Below are 25406 nucleotides of genomic sequence, written 5' to 3'. Positions count from 1 at the left end.
GTTTTTTTTTTTTTTTTTTTTTTTTATACCTGACAGGCAAATGACTCTTGTTCTATGTTTAAGACTTAAAACACCAGTAAATTTAAAAAAAACTGGAAAAGTAAAAAGCACTAGTGCGAGAAATCCAACTTTCCGCACGATTTGTAGTGCGAAAAATACCACGTTTTGAGCAACTGTATTAAAAACAATTATTTTAATTTCGTATGAATTTCGAGAAAACAATTTTTTTTTTGTAAAATATAATTGCGCATTTCACCTCTATCTCACCTTATGGAAAGTGACGATGAGGTCGACGATGGAGCATGCACACCTAAATAATGCCTCTTCACTTTCGCCTTGAAAAGACCCAAGTTATAACGTTCAGGGAACAAGTCTACAGGCAGGGAATTGCACTCCATAGTCGTTCGCCATATAAATGTGGAAGCGTAACGCTTCGTGCGAATCTTTGGAATATCCACAACATAGGGGTGGAACCCAACCCTACGCCTAGTCCCCCGGTGATGGAAAGGGGAAGGCGGAATTAAGTCGTGTAATTCCATAGCATACTCTCCGTGATATATCTTGTAAATTACCGATAAGCAGGCAACTTTACGGCGGTGTTCAAGGCTCTGCAGCTTCGACTCTACTAATTCCGAGTCACCTATAAGCCTCTTGGCACGGTTTTCAATTGAATCCAAAGTGGCCAGGTGACATGTAGCAGAGCCATCCCAAAGGTGGCAGCAGTACTCCATACACGATCGGCCTTGTGCTTGGTACAGCTGAAGCAACTATCTCGGTGTAAAGTAACGCCTCACCCTGGAAAGGATCCCAAGCTTCCTTGCTGCATTTTTGGCCTTCAATTCCATGTATCTGCCGAAGTTCAAATTGGAAGACAGGTCCATTCCAAGTAGCTGGAGACAGTCGGCTATTGGTATGGATATATCACGAAAAGTCGGAGTCAGCTCAAAGGGACTCCGTTTTGTGGAAAATAGACACGCCTGCGTTTTGGTAGCGATTTTAACAAGATTGGCATTGCCCCAATCGGAGACTGCCTGGAGTGTCAAATTTAAACGGCTAACCATGGATTCTCGACAAGTCTGGATTTCCTCTCCACTGACCCTTGCATTGGTCAAGTACCTATCTACAACTGTGCTGTCACCAGCATACACAAAGGTGCCTGGAATTAACATATAATTGATATACAGCAGAAAGAGAGTTGCAGACAGTACGGAACGGTACAGAACCTCTTTTTGGCGTAAGCGAACTGGCACCATAGTGCAGCCAGCCTGAGGTAAAGTAGGTGGTAGGTTCCCTAAGGCATCCAGACGCGAACTCTCTGCAAAGAGTGAGGCAAAGAGATTCACCTTCTCTTCCGCAATAAAATAAATGCAAGCGAGTGTGTGCCTCATGTTTTGTAATACATTGCGGCTTTCACTTGGTGCGATATATGTATTTGTGATCCTTTGTTAATACGCCATGAATATCGAGCGAATGCAGTTTTGTATAATGCATTCAGTTTCATGGTACGGCCGCTTGTACATTTTTTGACCAAATTTAACATTTAGTGATGGATACGTTAGGCAACACTGTTCTTGATTCTGATCGATTTTGAAAAAAAGGGACAAAAATTATTATAACCTCAGCAATGTTATAAAAATATTCTATAACTTTTTGTTCTAACGTTTAGTAACGTTTCGTTTTTTTTTCCGTTTTGTAGTACCTATTATCAGTAGTATCTGTAATTTCGATAACTTTTGTAATTTCGATAACCTCGAATGTCCGAATATAGTGAGCAAATAGCAATACAAAAAATAAATAAAATGCGAATAATGTAACAGTGCGTTGTATTTACGAAAACCTGGAGTTGGACGTACGTATGAGTCATTGCTTTCAAGGTCCAAGGTGGTCTAGTTTATCCCACCTAAGATGCTATCCAAATTTGCAGAGTTGCAGAGTTAGATATCCGAGAAATATTAAACAAATCACAAAAATTTACTGACTACACTTAGTATATTATACATACGCCTGTAGAAACAGTACACAGGGTCACTTTGCTTTTTAAATATAGAGTAATACAGTTCACGCATGTGAACTGGAAATGTCACATACAAAAAATTAAGAAAAAGTCTCACTACTACTAGTTTCACGTACGCACTGAGGGAGATAAAGAAAACGACTGACCTAATAACTGCAATGGTCGCTTATTATGCTACACTAATTCCCACCTAAATTACGGAATTATCCTTTGGGGAAATAGTATGCACGCACGAGAAATATTTACAATCCAGAAAAGATGCATGCAAATTTGTAAATTTATTAAACAACACCCTGACTTTTATACTAATATTGACGACATGCCTCAACAACACACTTTGAGACCAAGCAATAGATTGCTGCTGACATGATCTCAGCTACACATACACAGTTCAAGTCCCCACTCGATGTCGGTGAGGATATTCAAAGAGCTCCCGCCCATTATTAAAAACGAGGAAAAGTATTCACTGTTTGTAAATAAATTAAAATTACATCTTATCAATAAATGCTATTACAATTTAAATGAATACTTTGATGACAAATAAAAATAATAATATTGTAATAAATTTGAGTAATAAATAAACCTTAATTATATACTATAAATCGAGTTCTTAGGTTTTCGCGATTGTTACACATACGAAATGAAACTTTTAAATCGGATTGCCGGAAAACCGGATTTAAATCGCGTATATTTGTTTTTTCAAACAAACCGACGTTTCGGGCCCTTTACAGGTCCCATGGTCACGGTTGACTGAAGTGGTACAGTCTTCAACCAGTTATGTCTAATATTGATGCAAACGACCCTATTTTTTCACTATAGTTACAATAGTTATTTAATTAAATATCTTATTTTTAATTTCACAAAGAAAACAGTGTAGCGTAAATTGGAATGGTCACCAAATATACGCGATTTAAATCCGGAAAAATAGTTTCATTTCCTATATATACTATAAAGTTATGCTATTGTATAGATTACATATTTTATTAATATTATTATTATTTTTTATTAAAATTAATATTATTAAATTCAAACTTTCAAGTGACATAATTCTGCTTATTATATGACGTATTTCTTATTATGTGACATATTTTTTATTTTGTATTATTATTTGTTAAATAACAATTCTAATTAATAATTGAAACCTCGGCCTACCTCTGCTCTTATTGTTATCCCTAATAAAGGGCTCACATGTGTGTGTAGCATTATTTTAATTTTAAGACATGTACCATGAATGCAATAAATATATTGAGTGTTGAGTATGTCACACGAGGGTGTCATTAAGTAAACCTCTTCTGATTAATAAGATTTTACCATATTTTGTCAGCAGTAACATTTTCATTTGTCTTGTCATTCATCAATTTGATCAATTACCAACAGAAAACCATCTAGTAAAATTAATTAAGGCAGTCGCAAGTTCATATATTGACGTGCGTTTTCATTATTTAAGTTAGTCGATAAGATCTTCTATTACAAAAAGATGTTCAAAATTTTTATGTTTGAAGTCGATTAAAATTCAGTCTTGATTTTTTTAACTAACCAACATTTTTAAAAACAAGTTTTAATAAATGACATTAATATCTTATTCTAGTATTTTTCTACTATATTAGTATTACGACTACTTTTATTCAACAATTACATCAACAAAAATTATTCTATTTAGAATCAATTAATTGAATGGAATACGCGTATTTACGCGTGTTCCGTGCAATCAATCGATTTAGAGCGAAAGGAGGTTTCCCATCACTAAATAGTTCTTGTGACGTCATAATAGGTACAAAAATGTGGCACGCTTGGTTTTCATACAAATTGCTGTACTTCATTTTTTGTTTGTCTTTGAGTATGCGATTAAACTGTCAAAGTAGCTAAAGTAAACTATAAACAAACTTTCTAGGATGATCCTTGTGAAACTTCATTAGTCGTTTTCATAGCCACTCAATCTTTGGGCGCGCGACGCATATATCATTGTGACGTTTATAGCTTTTTTATGTGTTTACATTACATAGGGCGCACTATAAGTTTCCGGAACTGGCCACTTACTTAAACAATATTTAAAAAGTAATTACAACATTTGAAAATGGAACTCTATGGCTGTAGAATACAGTTTGTTTCATCTGATTGTCACTTGTTTTTACATTGTGACGTCATCTTAGAAATTGGTTGTCTACATCACCATGGATTTAACTCGTGAAAATTTTCGTAGTATGATTTTCTACGACTTTAAGTGTAATTTAACAGCTCAGCGGAGCTTCGCCTGACTTCAAACTGCTTTTGGCGATGAAGCACCATGCAAGATGACTGTTCGCGGTCGTGTGAATCTCAGTGACAAATTTCGTCCACTGTTGTGAACAACAAAAACATCGATGCTGTGCGCCGTATGATTAAAACAGACAGGCATGTGACACACCATGAGTTTCGGGTATGTTTAGGCATAGGCATGAGTCAAATACAATCACTATTACACAAACATTTGGGTGTGAAAAAGCTGTGCTCTCGGTGAATCCCACACACCGACCGAGGCTCAAAAAACGAATCGCGTCACTTGGTGCCATGCCATGCTTACCAGATTCAACGAAGGGGCGTCAAATTTGGTGTGGGACATAGTAGCAGGTGACGAAACATGGATTTATAGTTACTATCCCAAAACAAAGCAGCAATCGAGCGTATAGGTCTTTCGAGATGAGCCGAAACCAACCAAAGTCGCGCGCGAGCAAAGTGTCTCTAAGCGGATGATTGCTTCTTTTTTTAATAAAACTGGATACGTGGCTAATGTTGCTTTGGAGAATCGTTGTACCGTGAATAGTGATTGGTGCACGACCATTTGTTTGCCGGAAGTTATTGACAAACTCCGTAAAAATAACCGTAAACGCCGTACCATCTTGCACCACGATAATGCCAGTTCTCACACGGCCGGACAGACAAATTATATTTTCGAAGGTGACTAACGTTGATCTTATGAGCCATCCCGCGTACAGTTCCGATCTGGCACCTTGTGACTTTTATTTATTTCCAAAAATTAAGAACCAGTTACGCGATCAACGGCATAATTGTTTTCAAAATTGGTTCATTCGTATGGAAAAGTGCATTAACGCAAACAGAGAATATTTGGAGAAACAATAAATTCATTTCTGACCATTTATAGTATTTTTTTCTTATTTATTCCGGAAACTTATAGTGCGCCACACGTATAAGCCGCGTGTAATATAAACACTTCAAACTCGAGATCCAATTAATCTACGGTAAAAATAACATGAACGATAAGAGCACTTGAGTAGCTTTTGTTTAGACTACAGTTATGATTGTAATACGACTTTATTTGCTAACTTCCGAGTACTCTGAATACTTCTGAGAAATTTTCATAGTGTTTTACGATTTAACTCATAACCACTTTGTATATTCATTGTAATAAGAAACAAAATATATTTAAAGGTGACGAGCATTTAAATACTTATCGATTAACACTAGAATCATGTCAATAGTTTTTTTCTTTTTACTATTCATTTTACTATATTTAAAATAAATTAAAAACAATCCCGGGTAGTGGCGAAATTCGCGGAAAATTTGCGAAAATGGCGTGAAAAACTACAGGACTGTTTGTCTGGACAGACCTAAGACAAAATCTTAGGTCTGTATGAATTAAAATTTATATACGTCGTATATTTGAAATAAAAGTTAAAAATCAATTTAAATCAATTTCCTGTAGCATTACAAGAAGTACAATGGCGTCAGTGTAGCACCAAATGAGCGATGTGTGTTATAATCGCATGCTTTTGATCACACTCGAGCTATTGACCGATTGTCATACACCCGAGACACGAACCTTGGACTGTATAAAAGGAAGGTTTAACCGTTTACATAAACTGTTAAAAATGAAACAATGCTGGTAATCGAAACTCTATTCCCGCGGTGGACAATAAAAGTAGTTGCAAACATGTCGACTTTGTTTGCGTGATATTCCATTTGCTGTGAAGTACAGCCGTCACATTTCAAACGTCTTTAAGAGCCGCCAGTGCATTGTAGACTCGCGCGGTGGACGGAGCATTCACGTTATTTTGTAAGTGCTAAAATTACAACGGTTTCTACAAGGCTCAATTTTGCGTTTCTAACTATAATGTTTGTGGCCATCTGTCTAACATTAAGTAATGTAAATTTCACATAATTCGTTTTTTTCTCATTAACGAATAGGTTATAAGTGCAAACCAATCTACAACTTTAGATATAGCATTGTTCACATCGCTATAGGAACATTGGTGCCTTTTAACTTTTCATAATAAAGAAGTACCATCAGAAAACAATACTTCTAATTTTCTATTATACCCTTCACGAGACTAGTCATTAATACAAAGTAACAATAAAAATGAACCTAAAACTGCACTTTGAGGGACGCCCATGCAGACTTAAATGATCTCATACCTCTCTGTACCTTATCACTCAAATACGATTTAAGAAAGTCGAAGTTACGGGCAAATTTGCAATATCATAATTGCAAAACTTCCTGATCAGAATATATTGATGCATACACGCAAATGTCTTGGAGTGGTCACAGAATATACCAACAGCATCATGCTAGTCTTCCCATGCATTAATATACAGGGTGAAATTGAAAAGAAGCTACAAATTTAAATACATAATTTTCCATGTCACAAATAAAATTTAGATTTGTTAAAATTTTATTTTATTTTACTGGAACGCAGTTAATTCGTACGTAGCAAGTTTTCAATTCATATATGTTAATTAACTCAACACCAGCATCGGTTGTACAGCGACCCCGAGTGAAACCAAATTAAATTTATTTATTATTATAAATTTACACTTGAAAACGTCACATTTAAGCTACTGCTCGTTCACCTCGCTGACCTCCCTGAGAAGAACGAGCAAGAAACTCTAGGGATTGCGCTTTTTAAATAAGCATAAATGCTATGGAATACACTTTGAATCAAATTTGTGTGGATTCTGGAGCCATGTCGTCTTTCCATACATCTTTATCTAACACGTAGTCTTCAATTTTATAATATGATTTTTCGATCAAAATATTTTTAATGTAGTTTTGAAACTTAGGAAATGATAAATTTAATATATGCTCCGGAATCTTATTGTAAAAACGTATAGAGTTCCCCATAAAAGAGTCGTTTACCTTGGTTAAACGAAATCGTGGTACCATGAGTTTGGACTTAGCTCTAAGGTTAATATTATGGATATCTTCTTATTGAAATTATGTATATTTTTACGGGCATATAAAATATTTGAGCAAATGTACTGTGATGCCTCAGTCATGACACCAGTCTCCTTAAACTTTTCTCTGAGAGAAACCCGAGAGCCTAGACGGTACACAGAACGAATCGCTCGTTTTTGCAATACAAATGTGGTTTGAACATCTGCCGCTTTACCCCACGTGAGAATCCCGTAGGACATTATACTATGGAAGTAACTAAAGTAAACTAGTCTAGCAGTACTAACATCGGTAAGCTCACGTATTCTGCGGACTGCGTATGCAGCGGTGCTTAATCTGCTGGCCAGGGATGATATATGTGGAAACCATTGAAGTTTACTATCTAAGGTCACTCCCAAGAATATTGCTTTATTAACAAGGTCTGACTTTTCTCCGTTTATTTCTATGCTTGGACTAGTCGATTTTAAATTTAACACATTCTGTCTTCTTGGCATTAAGCAATAAATTGTTAGCATTAAACCAATAAACTACCTTAGACAGGGTATCATTAATATGGTCAGAGTTAAAACAAAGTTAAGTTAAACTACAGTTAAAATGAGCACACATCTGATTTCGATTTAAAAAAATCTTTTATTGAGAGTGTAGCAGTTTTTCACTTAAACTGCAAATATAAAACATTAAAACTAGAATTTTGCTTCATTCACTGTTTTGTTTGATTTGACACAACCAAAACAAATAAGTACCCTCACTATTTTTAATACAGGGAGACTCCCTAAATTTTTCTTTTTGTGTGCTAGTAAGTCTTTTTAGTAAAATAACAAATTGATCGGTTAACCAATAGTTATATTACCGGTTCTTCATATCAACATATTTATGTATGGTTGAGATTTGACCTTCTAAAGGTCGTATTACTCTCGTCCATGACCACCGTTTCGAAAAGATGCAAATTCCACAGAGGGGGGTTCGCCTATAAGTAGGTCCCCCGCCTCTGGTCCTTTTTTTTTCATCTCATTACTGTGCTGCTGAGTTAACAAATAATTTGTGTAAAACTACTCCTGCGCACCCCAAACTTGGGGTCGTACCACCGGGCTACGGAAATTGGTGGGGTCTGAATTATTACCAGATTCAAAAGGAGGAATAACTTTGTTTTGCCTCATGAAATCAAGAAACACACTATCATCAACACATTTGTTAAAAACATATGTCTAATAAGGCGCAATACAATCAACACACACTATAAGTTCCAACAAAATTATCGAAACATTTTAATGTTCATGTACAATCCAAGCAATTATTGTTATAGGGTCCATCTTTTCTCGGGAAATAAACCTCGTTGTTCCATATATTTCGATCGAGTACGTATGAAAAGTTAATTTCCTAGTATCATTTAAATTTGTAGCACCATGTATATACTTTCAAATCGTTGTTCTCTTTATACTCATTTTTACATTGTTTTCAGGTAAAAAGATGCGGTTATTTGTGTTAATGCTTTTTATTGCTCCAATACTCTCGGCCACAAACAATTTCACCAAAATTGTTTACACCGGGAACCATGACATTATCAGAATTGTAGTACCTATTAACATCATCAACAACCATAGGAGTGGCCAAGCTACTGTTAATAGAGGGCTATTTTTTTTCTTTGTGGAAGCCGACCTTTCAAACGGTAAAGATTATAAAGGACTCTATGTTTTCAATAACGGCACAGTCACCAAATTATTAGACGATGGCACTGATGTAACAACAACAAATAATGAAACTGACCAAGCTTTCTTTGCAACTAAACGTGGCATATATGTATATAACTACGAAAAGAATACAGCAAATAAATATGGCAATTTTAATGAAGACCTAATTAGTATTGCCAATGTGAAAGGGAATGATGCAATTTTTGTTCTTACGAAAGATAAAAAGGTCTTAAAAATTGTTGATCATGGTAATAAGAAAATTAAGACAAACTTAGCAAATGTCGACCAAATAATGCTTGATTATTCAAACAATCTTTACTTTTTAATTGGGAAAGACCCTTATGTAGTAACAGCAAGAGGAGTTAAAAAAGTCGAAGGTTTACCTGCAAATCCAAATTACGTTGGGCTCGCAAACGATGTAGTGTCTGTGGACGAAGGAGTTCTTTTTATATCGGATAATCGCATTTTTGAGATTGCCAAAAATGGTACTGCAAAAAAATTTACTAAAAATGAATTCAATGAAATGAATCAAGGTAATGAATTCAAAGGCACACCTACAGCGATTTCCATGGAGGCAATTATAGTAAACTACTATGCTTACGATAAAAAAATCTACGAAAGTTATGTAACAGAAGCCTATTTCTCTACAATAGACTCAGCAATTGAATCCTTTTTGGAGAAGTTTGGTATAACTCTTTAGTACGGAAATACGTGAGTTTGAAGCACACGGAAAACTCAATACTCCACTTATACAGATTGTAACAATGTAATTTTCCATATTTTCTATACACTGCGCATTTTTTTCATTAGAAAAGTATCATTTCTTACCACAACAACACAAAGTTGTTGCGAAATCGTGAAATTGATTAGACTCTACTACTTTTCGAATGTAAAGCAGATTCTCCTGAGAACAATGATCAGAAAACTCTTGTGGTTGATCTTTGGAAATTAACATTTGGACACATTTTATCATTTACAATATTTGTTTGAAACATAACAAACAAAACATATGATAACAAACTCCTAGAACTAAACAGGTCGCTGTATAAACTCACTACTATGGATTTTTGTCATCCAAGAGACAGAAGGAACAATAAATATCCAAGTACGCAAGAAATGGATATTAACCTTTAGTTTATATAAAATTTTGTTTTTACTATGTATTTTTTCATGAAAAAAGTGAAATTTTTTTTATCGTGAATATGTATTTTTTACTAAAGTTCTTTCCCAAGCAGCACAAAGTTGTTGCGTAACTGCTTTGGAGCCGACTTGATTATTTCCCTTGACGGTAGACGTAAGCGATAGAGCTTGCTCAGGTCTGCAGTCGTAGTGCAACATTTTTCACCGTATTACAATATTCTTTAGAATTCTGACTGAACATTGGTTCAACAATTTTGGATATAATATTCGGATGTACCTTTACTATTAACTGTAATGAGCTTTACAATACTTTTCTCGTTTGGCACTTCATTGCCAGTATCCGTGAATATGACGATCGATAAGGCCGGCCTTGAAAATATGCATTTCCAACAGCAATTATGTGCTACTGTCATCGTACGTATTATCCTTTACGTGTACTTTATTATCGGAAACTCATTTTTACCGGGAAAGATGCGCACGATCCTACTAAGCATTTCAAAATTGTCCTTCTTGATACTTGAGTGAAATCAGTCTGAGTATATTGTCAGAGGTCCTAAGTATCTGCATTTTAACCTACTCCTGCGACCATCCCTTTTAAAAATATTCGATTCGATTGTAGCGAAGCAGGCGATGATGAGCAGCTTCCGTTGAGTCCTAGCAGGCTGGCGCAGTTAAGGGTCTTCGTATGAGGAAATGGGGTGGACTAAGTGAGGTAAGGTCATTGGGATCTGCGGGCAGAAGTGACATTGGTCGGCTGTTGAAGACAGCTGCATTAGGTACAACGTTAGGTAAAACAACTGTTTTACATTCCAAAAGGTTAGTTGTTAACCTGAACTACTTACTCTGAGTAAGTACGTTTAAGGCGAGGCCCCTAGATACTTAGGGTCGTATTCTAGAACTCTACTCAATGCTCAAGTCAGAATTTGAGTATGGTTTAAAGCACTCGAAATCATACTCAACTCCCTGCCATTAGGGTCGTATTTCCAGTGCTTGTGTTTCAATTGCAATCCTGACTTGAGCATTGAGTAGAGTTCTAGAATACGACCCTTAGTGTCGTATTCCAGAACTCTACTCAATACTCAAGTCAGGACTTAAGTATTGCAGTGAGCACTGAAAATCACACTTAAGGCCTTGCCATTAGGGTCGTATTTCCAGTGCTTGAAATCATACTCAAGTCTGCTCAAATCCTGACTTGAGTATTGAGTAGAGTTCTGGAATACGAGCATTAATCTGCAGAGGTCTCCTTGCCGTTTGAGTGTAAAAAGATTAAGTCACCGGTTAAGGCGGAACGAAAAGCTTTAGTAAGTGCAGGGCCAATATGTAACCAAACTACGGTGGAGTGCATCCAAAAATTAAAACGTTCAAATTTTCATTTGCACCTAATAATTCTAATCTAGAAATACTTTTAGAGTCGACATTTTTTTGGTACAAAGTATCTTCTTTCACCGATATGAAAGGATTGACATCGTTAGTTCGTATATAAGCGCATCAACCATAAGTAATTTGGGATGCGTCGGAAAATATGTGGAGTATGTCGCATGTGCTCATTTCCTATGGTTAGCAAATTGTCCAGCGCACCAATTAATCTGGGATGAGGAGAGAGTGATTACTAAGCTTTCGGTCTGGTTAAGTAATGTATGTTAATGCTTGGTCATAATTTCTATCTTATCATTACTGTTCGTTAAGTAGCCTAGAATGTTATCAAGGTGAGTCACCGAAGAGAAGCAGGAAAAACTAATCAGATGATTTTCTGTTTTTCCCACACCACCGAATGGAACAGCCCCTCATTGTTAGAGATATTATCTTTATTACAATAAATACAGAATATTTTTGGAATACACGAGGACGTACACACAGGTCAGTTGTTGGCGCTGTACTATTTCAGCTTTCTAATTTGTGATTTCTGCGCAAACGCGAGTTGATATTTAAAATTGATATAAGGCCCATTTGCCTGATGGGTTGCCAGGGATGGATGGCCCTTATTTCGTCTCTATTTCTGGTTATATACTAGATGCCAGATTGCTTTCAAATTTTATTTCAAAATTAAATTAAATTTATGCTCATCTCCTTTTCTTCTTCATTTCCACAACTCTCATCATTTGTGCTCATCCAGGTGCTTCCTTCATTTCTTTCAAACGAACTTTCAAAATATTGGTTCTATTTGCTAAGCGTACGTTCACCTTCTTTTACAATATTTCCGTGTCACAGCTCTATATTTGTTCAGGGCGCGTCTGTATGCGGTTGCATGCTTTAATAATTAAAGAAAATTCCTCACAAAGGTTTTATTGTCTTTATTATGTAAATTTCAAGTCATTTGTACTTCAACAATTCAATAATACAAGGCTTGGATATTAAACAATACTCTATATTTTAAAATATTATTAAAATTTACGTAATGTTCCTTTGATGGAGTTTCTATAATAAGAAACGTGGAGGCGTTTTGCCTTCACTCCACTGTCACGTTATAGGCGATTTAATAGTGTCCACGTTTCGTTAAAGACATTAGAGTGCCGTGTGTGTGTAACAGTGTCTATGCGTAGGTAGGTTTCGGTTTTTTTTAATACCAAACTTTGGTATTACAAAACGTTGTCGTTGTCCAAATACCAGAAGAGAAATCCTGTCCTTTCCTTTCTTCAAGAACTGTATCTGACGTTTAATATACGATTTTACTGTTTTCAAAAGCGAATATTTCCTACTAATCGTCGCATTCGCTTTTAACCGACTTCAAACAGATGAGGTTCACAATTGACAATTTTTTGTGTGTGTAAATAGATTTCGATGATTTTTTTTTTGTTGAAAAGGGGATACCTCAGTAGTAATGGGACCACCATTTAAATTTGAAAAAATATTCGACCACCAAGGGTAGAAAATTAGGGGACGAAAACGTAGCAGTAGAGCTCCTTGTGAAAGAGTTCGTCCAGAGAAGTACTGCCACGCAATATCAGCATTACTGTGTTCCGGTTTTGAAGGGTAAGGGTGCTGGTGAAATTACAGGCGCATGGGACTTGTCAACTTATGTCTTAATGTGACGGGTGCAGTGGCAGTGCCTCTCTTAAAGCTCTGAGGACACTGCAACTGTTATGGACAGGCGTGTAGCTTACCATTAGGCACACGACTTGTTCATCCCATCACTTGATATTAGCGATTGCCACGAATATTCGGCTACTATCCAGTATTCGGCTTATTCGGCCACTTTTTCAATATTCGGTATTCGGCCGAATACCTAATACTGAAAAAACTACATGTTATTCAAAACGTATCATGTGTTTAATCACAATATATTGCTTTAATAATCAATCAGTAGCAGGTTGTGGTGAATGAAAATATTTTTTTCAGAATTGGTTGGTAACAAGCGATTGCGCTTTTCCTCATAAACAATTATTTCTTCTAAAAATAGTCTCTCACTATACACACTCCTGTCAGGAGACGATAGATAAATGGCAATGACAGGCTTGGATACTGCTTTGCGGTTACTGACCACCACCTGTAAGGATCTGCCGTCCGATCTAGGCGAACAGTTTTCAAATAAAAATCAATATCATGTGCAATAAAACTTTTCTCCACAACCTCATCATTTTACATATTATCTGTAGCGACTTCTTCAACAGGTCCAGAAACTGTCATGTATTGATTCTATCGTTTTATAATTTTTCAACAAAAACACTGCATCCCCGTTACCTCCGCACGCAGTGCAATGTGACAAGTCGTAACAGATCGCGCATGAAATAAAAAGATCTTACGCCGAACATTCAGCAGAATATTCGGCGCTTCGGCCGAGAGCGTGGCCGAATATTCGGCCAAATCACTATTCGTGGCATCGCTACTTGATATTATAAAAAAAATCCCAGCGCATTCACTCAGGGATACCTACTAGCCAGAACACGCACAAATTTATGCATTTTTTTTTCTAGTGAGCTATGTTGATGACAAGCAGATGGTATCAATCAAAAAGGATGTCGTTGTTCATAATCTGCATTATTATTTTATTAGCATGTAATGTCACAGTTAACGGAGTTCTAGATGAGCAAGGAGACATATATGCTACAAGGTATTTAACTTATTTTTCTGTTAACCTTGAAGGACAGTTGTTGTCAGGCTTCTGATCCACGTCGCCTTATATAAAACCACTAGCGCGGTGCGTTCATCATCATTAGTCTTTTGCAGACAGCCACTCCTTCCGGTCAGAGGGCGTCCTACGCTACCGGTTGCGTTACAGGATTTTGTACGTTTGGTATTCTGCTAAAAGTTAAGAGTTAAAGGGTCGTATTCCAGAACTCTACTCAATGCTCAAGTCAGGATTTGAGCAGACTTGAGTATGATTACAAGCACTGGAAATACGACCCAAATGGCAAGGACTTGAGTGTGATTTCTAGTGCTTTGAATCATACTCAAGTCTTGACTTGAGCATTGAGTAGAGTTCTAGAATACGACCCTTAGCCATCAACATCGAGTATAACCAGAAATAGAAACGAAATAAGGGCCATCTATCACTGGCAATTCAACAGGCAAATGGGCCTTATATCACTTTTAAATATTAACTCTCGTTTGCGCTAAAATCACAAATTATAAATCTGAAATAGTACAGCGCCAGCAACTGACCTGTGTGTCATATATGATAAAGATATCTATATCTATAACAATGCGGGCTGTTCCATTTGGTGGTGTGGGAAAAACAGCAAAACATCTAATTACAAAACAAACGGAATCACATTTCATTGGTAATTAAATATTAAATATGTAATTTTTCAATTTTCGTCCATTGTAACAAATCTCAAGTTAAACTGGTCGATTTGAAGTGAAACAATTGACGACACCCGTCAATTGCTTCGAACTCGGGCTGGCCAATCGGAGCGCAGTTGTCACCGTAATGATTTGGCAGAAAAATTTTCAAACACATTAAATGACATTTCGTCTCTATGTCTGTTTATATACTCGATGGCCATCGAGCTACTATTCAACTGCCATTGCAATTTTTTAGTATTCTGCTCTTCAATGGCACGTCGATAATGTAGTTTACTAATTATTTGACATAAAAAAATGCATTCCATTTTCAGACTAAATTGCTGCTTAAATGAGATAAAAAATAGGATAAACATTGATGTGCAAAGTAATTTCCGTTGTAGTTTTGGTACAGCCACATCAATCCTTAGTGATTGAGTAAATTCATGTCATCACTGCCATTCCACTGACGCTCTATTGAGGCTCAACTGCCCTTGCAACTAGATTACAATATGATCTCACTCGGCACCCTGTGCACGATCACTTCACAGTGCAACAGAAACTGAGGAGCCGGAATTTTTTTGTCAAATGAGTCGATCCTCTGAGCATTGAGCCGAAGGTCTTCCTTCTGGATACGAATTGCCATGGCCGATCTAGAGGTCTTTAAATAGGCTTCGGACTCTAGTTGGTCGGAGTAAGGACAATTCGTTCAGGTGGGAATTTTCGGATGGTTCTAACCAGCAGGTCGATTCAGAACCTTACGATAACTCAGTTGTCAACCGATTCGATTAGATATCTTTTCATTTTTATTCACAATAACCGAATCGAACGTCAAACTGTCGCATTCGAAACCGAACCGAAATGACGTCACACCCATTCGATTACTCGTACTTCTTTCTTACAACCGTTATTCAGAACACGGTTATCGAATGAAAGTTACCGACCGTTGTATTGTTTACAAAGCAAGAATGTGATATGGAAATCTTTTGTTATTTTAAATAGAATCTGGATTTTGTTCAATTTTATTAATTTATTTTAACGCGAGGCTGATGCATTCCTATATTTTAGACCTTTAAAGTGTTAAAAATGTATATAAAAGGATTTCATTGTTCTTATAATCTGTATTCGCGATTAACTCCGTAAACGTTTTTGGATAACGATATCTGTACAGTCAACTACCTAGCTGTAGCTAGCTGGCTATACATGAGTGGTCAGGGGAAGCTGTACTATCACTAACAACCCTAGTTGCCTACCTAACAGCCTAGCCCTAACCATACGCTACGGAATATATACTTATATAAATAGTAGGGGAAGCCTGTCACCGTGCGACCTAAGGCAACAGACGGAAAGGGGGAAGGATAAGGGTGCTCTAGGAAATGGTTTTCTCACTGCCAGTCTCACAGACTCACAAGACTGATCAGATAAGCTAACGGCTAAAGGTGTCTTGGCCGCAGTGAGAGGATGCTGTAGTCAGGAGTGCTCCGTTGTCAATAAGACAACGTTGATGTCTGAATTCAAAGAGGGTTTTATTTACAAAACTTAAGCTATTTATACAAAACGGTATTTACGTGTGTGTGACTATAAACAATATTATTTTTAAATGTATACATAAAGTTAAATACTCTACTCAGCAGCCTAGTTCAGAACGGTCATTGCACTGCTGAGTAGTCTATTGTCATCACTTAGCAAATGTCCGGTCAGGTTGTCTGTTTACGTCATGTGCACGTGAACAATATCGTATCCGAACCGACATCGAACGTTTTAACTCGAGTGTTCTAAATAGCTCGGAAAGCGCCCTTAATTGATTCGTTTAAGATAGCGAAGAGTTCTGAATCGGGATCTGTGCGGTGCGACTCAAACGATGGCCCACGCTTGATGATTTAGTGGCGGCTGCTAGTGACGCGGTCGGCGTGGCTGAGTTCTGGGCCACTATAGTATAATGTATGTCATCGATACGGTAAGAAGATGTCAGTGGAGTCTCAATGGAATTATAACCAGTGGTTTCAAGGCCCCAGGTCGCGTGTCTTCCGGAGAATACTCTCGCGCTTTCGGGAATTCTTTTCGGGAATTTCGGGAACTGACATAAAGTACATTATGCTTTGTACGATTTCCTTACAAAAATCGCGTTGACACCGTTAGGGTGCGTTTCCACTGACGCGGAGCTGGGCGAAGTGGAGCGGAGAAGAGCAGATCAGAGCTGCATTGAGCCGTATTCCGATTAGTTAAATTCAAACTTGGAGAGATCATACGTCACGTTGTCGGTAAAATAAAGCAGCACTTTTATTCGCATCTTTGGTTTCATTGCATTTGTATGTTGTCAGTCGTATAACCCATAAACATGGAATTTTTTTGACACTTTCGATTAGTTTCTCATCCATTTTGATTCACGAACAATGTCGATGACGAGTGAAATTTATGACGTAATATCGCTAACTAAACAAAAATGCAGCGCTCGAGGCCGTTCTGTCCGGCTTGAGGCTGCGTGTTCATATATTTTATTTGAAAGTCCGCTCCGCTACACTTACACTGTTTCCACTGATGCGGAGTGGAGAGTTCGAGCACTGTGATTGGCTAATTCACGGTCCGCTCCTCTCCACTCTGCCCAGCTCCGTATCAGTGGAAACGCACCCTTGGGGCGCATGTCCACGCTAAGAAAAGTCGCCGAGTCTATGCAAGAATTCGTGTCGTTTCTACACACGAACTGTGTACACTTCCTCGTCGTCGGACAAGAAAAAAAAATCTTGTCTAGCCCCGACTAGACGCGCTCTGCCGGTATGGGGCGGGGTGAGGTGCGTTGTCAGTAAACGAACGTTTATGTGCTTGGACGGGTGTTGCTTAGTAGTCAACATATTTCTTCCCACAGTCGGTAGTAAAACGACAGCTACCTGAGAGACTCGTAATGCACTGACACATTTTACCCTACACACGTCTGTCCGAAAACATTCGTAGCGTCTACATACTCATCATTTTCTCGTCTGCAACAGACACGACTTGTTTTTGTGACTAGAGCCGACAAAGTTCATGTCGTGTACAAGGCCATTTTCATCTCTTCTGTAGTAGACATGTCGAATTTCTTAGAGTGAACACGCGCCCTTGCGTATTTATACATTACCTACGTACGTACCACTGCCCTAATTAGAATCGGGATTGCGGGCTTCATACTCTCATGTTATTTTATTTATTTGTCTGCATGTATTTCATTTTTAATCGTTTCTTTTGTATTTCAGAGAATCTATAATGCAGTGAGTATTGTTATTTTTTTTTCTTCTTGGTTAAGAATAATAAATCATCACCTATGACACATGACAGCATCACATATGTTACTCTCGTCTCAAAGTATGTAATGATAGCCCTTGTGTTATGGAAATCGGAAACAACGACGATACCACACACGACGACGATACACTTTCAAAAGGAAATGCAGGCTTTGGTTACTTTCAAAGCAAAGTTCTGCTAGTAATTGGATGTAGTGTCGTCCAGCGGATTTATGCATATTTTTATTTTTGTTCTTTATTTATTTATCTATTTATGTACATATTGTAATTTTTCACTATTTATTGTTATTATGTGTGCAGTTCATCCTTATCTATACTTCATGTATTTTGAAATGAAATATTTTATGTGGATTTGGTACCACTATGACAATGTAATCATAGCTTTAAGTTTAAATTGTATACTTTAGTCATTTTACTGGAGCTTGTCGAGACACGCCAGAATTATTATATTATTAATATTACAGAATTAAAAGTAGCGTTTCACCAAAAAGGTAAAGTCTGAAAAACAGCTCAAGCTGAGACTCTTGCCTTTTTATCTACAGGTGTAACTTCAGATTATGTTATTTAAGGCTAAATTATTATTTAATGTAGATAAATAAAGCTCTTATTATTATTATTATTATTATTAAACAATAGTTAAGTTTTCTGCATTGGCCCGGCCGGGGCTCGAACCCCGGACCTCAGAAATGAAAGCCGTAGAAGGGATTTTCGCCTTTTATACCTTCTGTACTCTATTCTCTTTAATCCCACCTCTCGTCCCTACCTCAAAGATTGTTTCGTGTATCATCGCACTATCTTACTCAGTAGCACCTTACGGTCGTCTACTCTTTTAACTTTCATTCCAACTCCTTCAAGGTTAGAAGCAAATGTGGAATTCTCTGCCCGAATCAATCAGACACGCTAAGTCTGTTCTGTTCTTAATACATAGGGCGCACTATAAGTTTCCGGAACTGGCCACTTACATAAACAATACTTAAAAAGTAATTACAACATTTGAAAATGAAACTCTATGGCTGTGCAATACAGTTTGTTTCATCTGAGATTCGCTCTGGACCTTTTGGAGGGAAAAGTGTCGTTTTTATTTTGACTTTCAATTATTTTGTGAAATCTAGTTTAAAGTGGAATAGGACAGTGCTATTGTGCCTTAATAGAAGATTAAAACGCGAAATTATATGAATCTCGAACTAAAATACCTGTAACGGCCCGTTTTAAGGAATCCCGAGTCAATCCAAGCACGCCGCCTCAAATTGCCTATCCGCTTTGTGGCGGCCATATTTACAGAAACATAATTAAACTTCATGTTTAGGCTGATGGCGTTGCCAAAACCTTAATAAATTAAAAGAAAAAGAAAAAAAGTTTGTTTCATCTGACTGTCACTTGTTTTTACATTGTGGCGTCATTTTAGAAATTGGTTGTCTACATCAGTAGACTGCAGTACTAATTAATATGTTTTAATTTATTCTAATTATTATTATTAATTAATAAAAAAAACATACAAAAACATGTATTTAACTATCCAAAACGTAATATTACCGTAACCACGCTAGGCTAGGCCTGTGTCGTGGTTATCAGTATAGACGGTTTTTACAAAAGGACTTATTTGACTATATTATTAAAATAATTAAAAAAAAATTTGATCAATTTAAATAGTAATAACAAACATAAAAATGACAGAAGGGCAATAAATACTGTGTGTGTGTGTGTGTGTGTGTGTGTTTGTGTTTGTGGTGTGTGTGTGTGTGCGTGTGTGTGTGTATGTGTTTGTGTATGTGTGTGTATGTGTGTGTATGTGTGTGTGTGTGTGTGTGTGTGTGCGCGTGCGTGCGAGCTTTTGTGACTATGATCGCGAACAATAATAATTTTAAAATTATAAAAATTATTAAATAAAAATTTGGTTTCCTTAAGTGGTATAGTCAAAATTCTACGTTCTAAATTAAAGGTTTGTAATTTACTGCTCAATAACTGAGCTTCACTGTAGAGTTGAGATGTCGGGGTATGAATATAGATATGCCCTAATCGAGTACCGTACGACGAAGTGTATAATAAATTGAACTTAATAAAAATCAATTAAATAAAATAATTTGTAAAACGTAATGTAGCGTAAATTGTATAGTTCTTTGTAAAATTAAAAATAAGGTATTTAATTAATTATTTTTGTAACTATAGTGCAAAAATAGGGTGGTTTGACTGAAACGTCGGTTTGTTTGAAAAAACAAAAATACGCGACTTAAATCCGGAAAAGTAGTTTACTTTCCTATGTGTAAGAATCGCGAAAACCTAAGAACTCGATATGTATATACGGAGCATCCCTCGGCTTCAAACTGCTTTTGACGATGAAGCACCATGCAAGACGACTATTTATAGCTGGTTTGCAGAATTCAAACGTGGTCGTGTGAATTTCAGTGACAAATTTACTGTGAACAACAAAAACATCGATGCTGTGCGCCGTACGACCAAAACAGACAGGTACCTATGTGACATAACATGAGATTCGGGCGTCTTTAGGCATAGGCATGAGTCAACTACAATCAATACTACACAAACATTTGGTGACAAAGCTGTGCTCTCGGTGGATCCCACACGATTTGACTGAGTATCAAAAAACGGGTCACGTCACTTGGTCCAATGCCATGCTTACCAGATTCAACGAAGGAGCGTCGAATTTGGTGTGGGACATAGTAACAGGTGACGAAACATGGATTTATAGTTACGATCCCAAAACAGGATAGGTCTTTCGAGATGAGCCGAAACCAATCAAATTGGTGCGCGTGCAAAATGCCTCTAAAGCGGATGATTGCTTCTTTTTTTATTAAAACTGGACACGTGGCTACTATTTCTTTGAAGAATCGTTGTACCGTGAATAGTGATTGATACACGACCATGGGTTTGCTAGAAGTTATTGACAAACTCCGTAAAAATAGCCGTAAACGCCGTATCATCTTGCACCACGATAATGTCAGTTCACACACGGCCAGACAGACAAAAGAACGTCGTTCAGAACACCCGCACAGCCCGCGCACTCCTGCGACCGATTCTCAAGTCCCGACTCCCACTACTCGGAAACTAGGAGTGTATAAGACGTACATCAGATCCCGCCTAATATATGCAGCCCCAGCATGGTACGCGCTGGTAGGAGAGTGCAACAGGCGGCGACTCAGAGCTCAACAGTCGCTGACCTTGCGGTGCATCACAGACGCCCCACGATATGTGAGAACTGACGTCATCCAACGGGACTTGAGCATGGAGAGCCTCGACAGCTTCGTCGATTGCCTGGCCAAGGCCATGTTCCGGCGCGCCGGACGATCCCTGTGTAGCCATATACGGGGACTGACACCACACCGAGCCCGACATCCTGACGAGAAACTGCTTCCAAGGGCCTACTACTACCTACTTGGGCGCGAGGAAGCCCCACCGGACTAGACACCAGCTGCTGAAGATGGTTGAGGGACTCCATTTGAAGCAGCTCACCCTATTGCGACACCCAAGGGTTATACCCAACGAGTCTCCACGAGTGGCGATTGACCCCGCCGAAAGAGGCCGAGACGCCTCGAACGGCCCCCTCAAACCCGCTGACGCGAGTTTTGAGACGACTACGGCAGGTTAATGTGAAGAGAAATCTGAGAATACAGAGAGCTCAGTAAGGCAACCAGGAGTTGAGTCCCTTCATGGGAACTGCTACCCGGATCTTGTGACAATTAATACGCTCATATAGAGTGAGATATTATTGCCCATAATATAGGGTAGACATGGGGAATAGCGTTACATTTCTATCGCCGTGACTGTCGTTCCGGTTCCAAAAAAAATATCAGTGATGAATCACAGTGATTTTGTCCGGACTGTTAATTCCGCGACCTTGTGACGCCTATAACTTACATCACGATATACGGTTTTAGCCAGCGGTTTCTTTCAAATACTTATAGCCGTTTTTTATAGAATGATTTACTCCCTTTGTAATAAGTTTCAATTCCATTCAAAAAGTTGATTTTGTATTTAATGTAATTTTGTTTGTTACTTATTTAATGCGAATCTTTGGATTGTTAAAAATAGCAATAAAGTGTAATGTAATTAATTATATTTCTAGTAGAATACACAAAGTAGATTATACATAAATATAAAATACCAACTCTTCCTATAGTTTTATTTCTTCCTAGTTTTATTAAACTAATATACAAAAATATGTTACTTTGTTAATAAATAGGTTTATAGTAACTGCTGCAGATTTTTTTTCATCCGCCCTTTTTAGTTGTAATAAGCACCTGCGACCCTTGTGAGTGAGCAAAGAAAGTCATCCTAACTCACTCACTCCCGTCGCCGAAATGACCCGATTTGAAGAGAACTACAACGAGTGGCGCGCTCAGTTACCATGGAACGGAGATCGCGCATTGTATCAAATACGTATGTCGTGATGTGAGTGACGGGGATAGCTATTTTAAAGGAGGAACACGTATGTGACTTTGGAACGAGCCACGGTGATACTGTTTGACGGCGGATCATCGTGATTTTTTCATCGTGACGTTATTTATCACCCACCTCTAATATACGGTGAAAAACCTCATCTCGCGGAACGGTTTCTAGGAGTCGAGTCCCTTCTGGGTTCAACTGCCCGGACCTTGCGCATATAGGGGGAAGTAGTATTGGCGACATACAAAATGAAAAATAAAAATCTTCTGATTAAACAATTTGGAGTTCCACTTGGCTTGTTTTGGTAACCTCATCCAACGGAAGAAAGAACCTCCCTCCTTTACAGTATCTTATTTACTTATTACTATTAATTTTGATATCTGTTATACTTTTGTTTTTTGTAACAAACCGACGTTTCGGGCCCTTTACAGGTCCCATGGTCACGTTTGACTGAAAAAACAAATATACGCGATTTAAATCCGGTAAAATAGTTTCATTTCCTATGTGTAACAATCGCGAAAACCTAAGAACTCAATCTGTTATACTGTTAGACTATTGTCATGATTATTCATTTTTTATTTGTGTATGTATACTATGTGTATTAAATATGTATTCTATTGCAAATTACTATCTTACAGTTTTTCCTGTAACTCGCAGATTGCCTGGAAGAGATTGCTATATAGCAATAAGACTCGTGTCTTTTTCATGTATTTTTCCCAGTGTGCAATAAAGAATATAATGTATTGTATTGTATTTTATTGTATTGTATTGTATTGTATTGTATTGTATTGTATTGTATTGTACTGTACTGTACTGTACTGTACTGTACTGTACTGTACTGTACTGTACTGTACTGTACTGTACTGTACTGTATTGTATTGTTTTGTAAAGCCGGTGTGCAAGCCACTCGACCACGGGGGCCGTCGAGGAATAATTTTAAATCGATTCATAAAACCAAATATTATCATAAATATATTATAAAAAAGTACATTTGTCCGTAGCCTACCTATTTCTGTTTCCCATAAATATGAAATTGCTATTGTCAGGTACATAGAGCGCGGTTTAGAGGAAGCACTAAAAGAAGATAAAGGCACAGGATGTGAGATCCCAGAGCTGGATCCTTTTGCGCCTGAGATCATGAAGTTTGATAAGAAACTGCCACAAATCGTGTGCGACGGCCATGATTGGGTCAGGTGTTACGTAAGTATCCAACTAAGGGCTCATTCAAAGTGCAGGCGTAGGCGCGGCAGCGCCGGCGGGTGCGAGCGCGCGGGTTTTGAAATCTTCCCTTTTACAGTGCCGAAGCGGCTACGGGCGGATAGACCCACACGTAGTGTGGCCATCGTAGACGAAAAAATATGAAAGGCGACGGGTCGCCTATTGGGCTGCTTTCGGTTTACAAGACTAGGGTCAGTGGAGAAAAGTCCAGTCTTGCCCAGAGTCCATGGTTAGTCGTTTGAATTTGACACTTAAGGCAGTCTCCGATTGGGGTGATGCCAGCCTTGTCAAGTTTATTGCTACCAAAACGCAGACGTGTCTATTCTCCACAGAACGGAGTCTCTTTTTCGACTTTTTGTGATTTATCCATACCGGTCTCCACCTACTTGAAATAGACCTGTCGTCCAATCTGAACTTCGGCAGATACATTGAATCCATGGTCAAAAATGCAGCCAGGAAGCTTGGCATCCTTTCCAAGGTGAGGTGTTACTTCACACCGGGACATTTGCTTCAGCTGTACCAAGCACAAGTCCTGTATGCTCCCCACGAAAGTATGTGGCATTAAGAAAGAAAAATTGTTTATGATTAGTCAGTTTCGGCCTTAGAGAATCGAAAAATAATAGTCTCAGGTTTCAGCGGGAATATCTAATAATAGTAGATAAAGTTTTATTATACGTTTCAAAACAATTTGTCTTGCAAGTCCCCTTTAGCAATCTATCTGAACGTTGCTTGTTGTGCTAATAAGTTGACTGGTTTGACTTTAGTAAAAGAAAATATAGAGGGCACAACAGTTTTCTTCAATACTTTGTCTATAGGTTCATCACCTAAAACAGATATAAATAAATCAATAAATGATAACCTAAACTAGTAGATTAATGCCATAAGTATTAATGATAGCAGTGCCAGGAATGAAAAGGAATACATGATATTTGTTTTGCAAAATTTCAGCCTAACCTCTCTTCAGATTTAAATTGTGACGCACATAAACTCAACGAATTAGTAGCAATATAATTTATCCTTCGAATATTTTTTTCCCATAGTTTTCTTCTTTTCGATTCTTTGGGGAATAAATATAATCCCGTATTTTTGCAATCAACTGCTGCACAGAGGGTCATAATAGAGAATTATTTCTTAAAGACTTTGTTTGTTTCCAAAAACACTGACAAATTATAGCTATAGCTGTCAAACCCGAACGCTCTACAGTGGTGACATCTGGAGGGTGCATTAGGCAGTTATTTACCCCATTATGTCAATTTATTTACTTTTATTTGATTCTACTTAGGTTTCATTTTAATAAATATTTGATTTAAACTACAATTTTATTTTATTTATTGCTGTTCTTCATGTGGTGTTTAGGCTACTTTAGGATCCCCGGCTAAAATTCTGGTACATGAGGCTACTGAGGATGTGAACAATGGCGACTTTGGACCCAGTGTTGTTGGCAACACTATCCAAACGTCGAAATCGCAAACGGACGCTAACCGCTAGACCAAACACTGTGAAAGGTACGGGCGGACCGCGTCAATAGATCTACCCGCGCGGCGCTGTGAACGCAAGGAGCATCTACGTACATTTGATTTACACCCGCGCCCGCCGCCACTCTGAATAAGCCCTAAGTTATGTCTACAGAGCAGTCGAGAGCCGCAAAACACCAGTGAACAGCTTTGCGCCTTTTTCACTGGTAACCCGTGCGGTGCGTCTCGTTATAACCTCTGCTGACAAGAAGATTGGCAGCTACCACCGCCAAAGAAATCGATACCTCCAATAAACACTACGGCAATTAA

General features: G+C 37.8%; 2 protein-coding genes across 4 annotated transcripts in view; both read left to right on the top strand.

Annotated features, from left to right (window-relative positions):
* The first annotated feature begins 5808 nt into the window (after positions 1 to 5808).
* Positions 5809 to 9903, top strand: LOC113228789. 2 transcript variants are annotated; one of them, XM_026462173.1, is made up of 3 exons: positions 5809 to 6065; positions 8485 to 8536; positions 8641 to 9903. In XM_026462173.1, the coding sequence occupies exon 3, from the start codon at positions 8649 to 8651 to the stop codon at positions 9567 to 9569; it is 921 nt and encodes a 306-aa protein (XP_026317958.1). In that variant the 5' UTR covers positions 5809 to 6065; positions 8485 to 8536; positions 8641 to 8648; the 3' UTR covers positions 9570 to 9903. The 2 variants fall into 2 exon arrangements, with proteins under 2 accessions (XP_026317958.1, XP_026317957.1); XM_026462172.1 differs by lacking the exon at positions 8485 to 8536.
* A 4020-nt stretch (positions 9904 to 13923) lies between these two features.
* LOC113228787 overlaps positions 13924 to 25406 on the top strand; it is a 31137-nt gene continuing 19654 nt past the window's right edge. Inside the window, exons 1-3 of one of the 2 annotated variants that reach the window (XM_026462170.1) lie at positions 13924 to 14057; positions 17956 to 17970; positions 23451 to 23604. In XM_026462170.1, coding sequence (XP_026317955.1) covers positions 13927 to 14057; positions 17956 to 17970; positions 23451 to 23604 — 300 coding nt within the window. In that variant the 5' untranslated portion in view covers positions 13924 to 13926. Of the gene's footprint in view, positions 14058 to 17955; positions 17971 to 23450; positions 23605 to 24077; positions 24101 to 25406 lie in introns of those variants that run through there. The other variant, XM_026462171.1, reaches the window with a different exon arrangement.

This window comes from Hyposmocoma kahamanoa, unplaced genomic scaffold (assembly GCF_003589595.1).
Source record: "Hyposmocoma kahamanoa isolate Upper Pololo Valley unplaced genomic scaffold, ASM358959v1 240, whole genome shotgun sequence".
In the NCBI taxonomy this organism is placed as follows: domain Eukaryota; kingdom Metazoa; phylum Arthropoda; class Insecta; order Lepidoptera; family Cosmopterigidae; genus Hyposmocoma; species Hyposmocoma kahamanoa.
The sequence above is the reverse complement of the archived record's forward strand: the minus strand, read 5'-3'. Positions and strand labels throughout refer to the sequence as shown.